Source organism: Mytilus trossulus, chromosome 5 (genome assembly GCF_036588685.1).
Source record: "Mytilus trossulus isolate FHL-02 chromosome 5, PNRI_Mtr1.1.1.hap1, whole genome shotgun sequence".
In the NCBI taxonomy this organism is placed as follows: Eukaryota; Metazoa; Mollusca; class Bivalvia; order Mytilida; family Mytilidae; genus Mytilus; species Mytilus trossulus.
Genome location: NC_086377.1, coordinates 50,578,718 through 50,584,986, shown reverse-complemented (window position 1 = coordinate 50,584,986; position 6,269 = coordinate 50,578,718). Strand labels below are relative to the sequence as shown.

Here is a 6,269-nt window from a genome sequence, read left to right as displayed (position 1 = left end):
AATCAGTTTGTATGTCCACCTTGTCTGTCAGCATTTCTTTTGTTGTACGATAACTCAATTGATCAATTAAAGTAAAATTTAAGACATTATGCTAAGCATCATTAGAGTAAGCTTCCCTTTGATTTGCAAGTATTTCCAATTTTTTGTTTCTGAGTAATGATCTTAGAATTCATCTTTTCGTGACAGAAGTATTTGATCATTTTTTTGTTGGAGGATACATCATTGGATTTATTATAGGATTAAACTCCTTTTTTCTAGAGGTTATTGATGTGTTAGCTCGGTAATGAATACACGTCAACGTTATGTTTGCATAGGCAACGTGAGTAGTTTCGGCAACATGGTTTATCGAAGTGTTAACCTTGAAAAGAAACTAGTGGACCAATCACATTCAAGTATTTGTGGATATGCAAATCATATTAGAATTATTAATTCATAATGAACATACTTTACAACAGTTACAACACTTGCAAAAATGAGTTTAAATGGATACACTGTCAGTTGATTGAGTTTGTTAATAAGTTTTCTTGAATAATCATATTTATTTAATATTCATTTCAAACAGGACACTGCTCCATGATTGGTTCGAAAACTGGAAAAGTAATCAACTACAAGTGGAGATCTAAAGCATGTCGAATTTGCCAGAGAGCAGGGACATCAGGTAATATTCCTAGAGTTCATAAATGTTATAAGAATTTACAGGAAGTGCTAAAGCCATGGAACCCGATATGGTTGTCGATATGGTCAAGGAGTCACGGTCAAAGGATGCTAAAATAACTGCAATTATTGGAGATGAAGACACTACAACCATTGCCAGACTACGTGCAAAAGTAGATCCAACAATTGTAAAACTATCAGATAGCAACCATATGAAAAAAAACATTAGAAATCGTCTGTATGAGCTCAAAAACAAACATTCAACTCTATCACCTAAAGTCATCAGTTATATAATGAAATGCTTCAATTATCTAATTGCTCATGGTAAAGGACAGCCAAAAAAGATTGAAGAAAACTTAAATGCTTTATCCAAACACCCCTTTGGAGATCATAGTTTCTGTTCCACAGATTGGTGTAGATTTATTGCAGATCCAAGCATCAAGTACAAATCTTCACCTTTTGGTAAACCTTTACAGGATAAGGCATTACAAGAATCATTGACAACATTATTTCAAAAATATATATTAAATTCAGAAAAGTTAGCCAATTTAGGAAGTACTCAGAGTAATGAGAGTTTTAATAAAAGTGTTGCAGCCAAAGCACCGAAGAACAGGTTCTATGGTGGGTCTAGAAGTCTTGCATACCGTGTCGCTGCAGCTGTTGCTCAGAAAAATACAGGGCACAGATACACAGTAGATGTAAGAAAAGCATGTTGATTGTTGAAATTCGTTTACTTTGTTTTTACTAGTTATTTCCAATTTATATGTACTAAAACAGTTCATGAAAGGAAGAAAATATATAATATATAAAAAGGGAGATAATCCAGCTCATTGGTTTTTTTTCCACCAGAGTTGAGTGGGATATTCTTTTGTGAGCTCGATAACAGTACTTCTTATATTTATTTTATGATGTTTTTCTTCTGACTTTATGCATGCATCTGTATAACATATAAGAGATATTTATAAGTATTTTCTGCAAATAAGTTTCTTTTCAAATAGTGAAATTAAAACTCATTAAGTCTCTTATTGTGTCCTTTTTTTTATATAAGAAATGTAACTACCTTGGATTTCGAAGATTTTTAATTTAATAAAAGTAAGTATGATATTCTGAGTTTAAGGCATTGAAACTTGTCACAAAGTAAGCCATTAAAATCAAAGAGGTCTTTTTTTTTGGATTGTTTTTTTAATCAAAGACCATCATGGCATCAAAAAGAATTTAAGTATATGTAATTATAGTTTCAAAAATAAGCTGCTTTGTTGTTTATCTATTGTTTATGTTTTCATGTTGTCTTATAGTTTTCACATGTTATATATATATATGTAAATAGCAATGAACACCATACTGTCTTATGATTTCAGGTTAATGTGTCAAGTGGATTGTCACCAGGACTTTTCACAAGAAAACTTGCAACCCTAAGAGACAAACAGACCAGAAAGCAAAACGCCGTAGCCATTACATCTGAGGCAAAACTTCGTAGAATTTCATTGAAAGCCAGTCGGTAAGTGTTATATAGTTTGCACCACATTCTTTGTGGACATATATTACCCAGTTAGTGAGTTTGAATATAATTTAAATTTTTCACTTGCAGACTTGATGGTAACATGAGGAGATATATAAAAAATGTATTTCCAGCTATCACATTCAATGAATGTGGTTTAATTTAAACTTACAAACTGTTTTCTTCATTCTAGATAATGTGATCACTGGATAAAAAAATATGCTTAGATTCTAAAAAGCTATGTGTGATAGTGCAATGGATACCCTTAAAATTATTATATAACTATAAAATTATTAAGCAAGATGTGATATGAGTGCCAATGAGACAACAATAAACTCAATCCAAGTCGCAATGTATAAAAGTTAACAATTATAAATTAAATTACGGCCTTCATCAGGGAGCATTATAACATTCATATTCTAATTCATCCATCATTTAAGACTTTAGATCAGTTAGGAATACTAATTTTAAGGTCAGTTACCAAAATGTTAAGGTCATTTTTTAAAAGTGGATTGAACATAAAGCCCTTCTAAATTTTTATCCTTTTTAGCTCACCTGGCCCGAAGGGCCAAGTGAGCTTTTCTCATCACTTGGCGTCCGTCGTCCGTCGTCGTCGTCCGTCGTCGTCGTCCGTCGTCGTTAACTTTTACAAAAATCTTCTCCTCTGAAACTACTGGGCCAAATTAAACCAAACTTGGCCACAATCATCATTGGGGTATCTAGTTTAAAAAATGTGTGGCGTGACCCGGTCAACCAACCAAGATGGCCGCCACGGCTAAAAATAGAACATAGGGGTAAAATGCAGTTTTTGGCTTATAACTCAAAAACCAAAGCATTTAGAGCAAATCTGACATGGGGTAAAAATGTTTATCAGGTCAAGATCTATCTGCCCTGAAATTTTCAGATGAATCGGTCAATCGGTTGTTGGGTTGCTGCCCCTGAATTGGTAATTTTGAAGAAATTTTGCTGTTTTTGGTTATTATCTTGAATATTATTATAGATAGAGATAAACTATAAACAGCAATAATGTTCAGCAAAGTAAGATCTACAAATAAGTCAACATGACCAAAATGGTCAGTTGACCCGTTTAGGAGTTATTGCCCTTTATAGTCAATTTTTAACCATTTTTCGTAAATTAAAGTAATCTTTTACAAAAATCTTCTCCTCTAAAACTACTTGGCCAAATTAATCCAAACTTGGCCACAATCATCTTTGGGGTATCTAGTTTAAAAAATGTGTGGCGTGACCTGGTCAACCAACCAAGATGGCCGCCACCGCTAAAAATAGAACATAGGGGTAAAATGCAGTTTTTGGCTTATAACTCAAAAACCAAAGCATTTTGAGGAAATCTGACATGAGATAAAAATGTTTATCAGGTCGAGAACTATCTGCCCTGAAATTTTCAGATGAATCGGTCAATCGGTTGTTGGGTTGCTGCCCCTGAATTGGTAATTTTGAGGAAATTTTGCTGTTTTTGGTTATTATCTTGAATATTATTATAGATAGAGATAAATTGTAAACAGCAATAATGTTCAGCAAAGTAAGATCTACAAATAAGTCAACATGACCAAAATGGTCAGTTGACCCCTTTAGGAGTTGTTGCCCTTTATAGTCAATCTTTAACCATTTTTCATAAATCTAAGTAATCTTTTACAAAATCTCCACTGAAACTACTAGGCCACAATCATCTTTGGGGTATCTAGTTTGAAAAATGTGTCCGATGACCTGGCCATTCAACCAAGATGGCCGCCACGGCTAAAAATAGAACATAGGGGTAAAATGCAGTTTTTTGCTTATAACTATGAAACCAAAGCATCTAGAGCAAATCTGACAAGAAGTCAAATTGTTAATCAAGTCAATATCTATCTGCCCTGAATTTTTCAGATGAATTGGACAACTGGTTGTTGGGTTGCTGCCCTCCAATTGGTAATTTTTAAAGAAATTTTGCCGTTTTTGGTTATCTTAAATACTATTATAGATAGCGATAAACTGTAAACAGCAATAATGTTCAGCAAAGTAAGATCTACAAATAAGTCAACATGACCTAAATGGTCAATTGACCCCTTAAGGAGTTATTGCCCTTTATAGTCAATTTTCATTAATTTGGTAAATTTATGTAAATTTTTACCAAATATAGTTCTCTGTTACTAATGGGCAAAGTTCATGATAGATATAATTGTAAGAAGCAAAATCGTTCAGTAAAGTAAGAACTTCAAACACATCACCATCACCAAAATACAATTTTGTCATGAATCCATTTGTGTCCTTTGTTTAATATGCACATAGACCAAGGTGAGCGACACAGGCTCTTTAGAGCCTCTAGTTTTTATTTTCAGCAATCAGTCTAGTTCCACTTTTCAGGTACGAGAGGGGGTATGTTACCAGTCCAATACCATGATTGACACTGTGACTGAAGATAGTGATGAGAACATTTTGGAGATTCCTGCCCCTAAAAACAAACCAGTAGAGAATGACAGTAAACCTGATATATCAAAAATGACATTGAAGCTACAGGACTAGGTAAAAAATTAGCTTATATTAACAAAACCCTTATTAAAGAAAAGACAATATTTAATCTTGCATTTAGGTCCATTTTGCATAGAGTACTTCACAATATTTTATAGCCAGAATACTCCATCTTTTAGTACTACAGCATGGTAGGACACTTCGACCTTTTTATGCATGAATGATTCTTGTTAAAATTTGTGTCACTGAGATACCATGCATTTTGCAGCATTGATGATTTCCACATTCAGACAGACCACAAAAAATAGTCATTGCAAAAACTAACGGCTCCTGGTTTCGAACAAGTACATTTGAATATGGCTAGGTAATGTTTTGAATCATGATGAATATTACTAAATCTTTCCCATTACATCACACCACTCAAAATCAGCATGCAGGTCACCAACAATTCGTACAAAAAAAACAGCATGTAGGAGTAATTTATTTTTTCCATTCTGTAAAATATATTTCATTATTTTCTTTATTTCTTTCTTCAGGTAGAAATTAACATATAACACAGATATCAGCAAGGAGAGGTCTGGAAACATTTTCTAAGTACATTCTACCAGCCCGCGAAATAACACCTAAAGCAGCTGAGGTTACAGGATTGACATTCCAAAATGGTTCTTTATATTTACTTGACAAAATAGTCCCAGCTGTTGGCGTAAAGGAAGGACTGACTGTTTTTATTTCATTTTTAGAAAAATCAACCAATAATGTTATTTTTGGTCATAACATATATAATTATGATTGTCCTGTTTTGTACAATGCCTTAGATAATTGTTCTTTGCTTGGTGATTTTCAAAGCAAAATTGTTGGCTTTGTTGATACTTTAAAATTGTTTAAACTTTCTTTTCCCAATCTTGGCTCATATTCATAATGTAAGTTGTGTGACACATTAATTAACCTTTCTTATGATGCTCACAATGCTGAAGATGATGTTAAGAGCTTGTCCACGAGAAAACCATGCAATATGCCAAAAATCGTCCGGAAGCTAGTTTCGAAATATAATGCTATGTGACATGTATCTGGAAGGCTACCATGTAGGGGCTCTGTGAAAACCATCAAAAGTGCAAATATTTGATTCTATTTTTTAGAAATAAGCAATTCTATTTTTAGAACACATTCAAGCATTGGCACAAGCATTTTCTTATGAAAAAATAGCCATCTGTGTAATATTTTTTTTTCATTTTTACAGCACATGTAGTAATTTTCTTTGATTGATTGATTGATTGATTGTTGGTTGCTTTACGCCGCATTAGCACAAAAAGGCTATATCGCGGCGAGAGCTAATTCGAATATTTTTACCATTTAAAGCATATTTTTAAAATAAGACAAAAGGTCCTTCAATACACTAAAATTCTTGACTAAAGCAAATTGATTATATACAAATAAAAATCAACAGTAAAATAACGTGATAAAAATTAAAATCGATTTAAATATAATAACATTTTTATATTTTATAATAAATTCCAATTTCTTTTAAAAATGCAACAATATTTGTAAATGGAACATTATTAAATAAATCATACATATTATTGACATTGAAATGCTTCTTACGAATATCAGCAAAGTCAATAAATTAATTAAAACATGTTTAATAGTATACTTG

General features: G+C 32.6%; 1 protein-coding gene across 1 annotated transcript; it reads left to right on the top strand.

The window, feature by feature from the left end:
• Positions 1-713: 713 nt before the first annotated feature.
• LOC134718048 (uncharacterized) lies at positions 714-5,537 on the top strand. Its single transcript, XM_063580547.1, has 4 exons — positions 714-1,352; positions 2,013-2,152; positions 4,489-4,628; positions 5,167-5,537. Exons 1-4 carry the CDS (start codon positions 714-716, stop codon positions 5,535-5,537), a joined length of 1,290 nt encoding a protein of 429 aa, XP_063436617.1.
• The last annotated feature ends 732 nt before the right edge of the window (positions 5,538-6,269 follow it).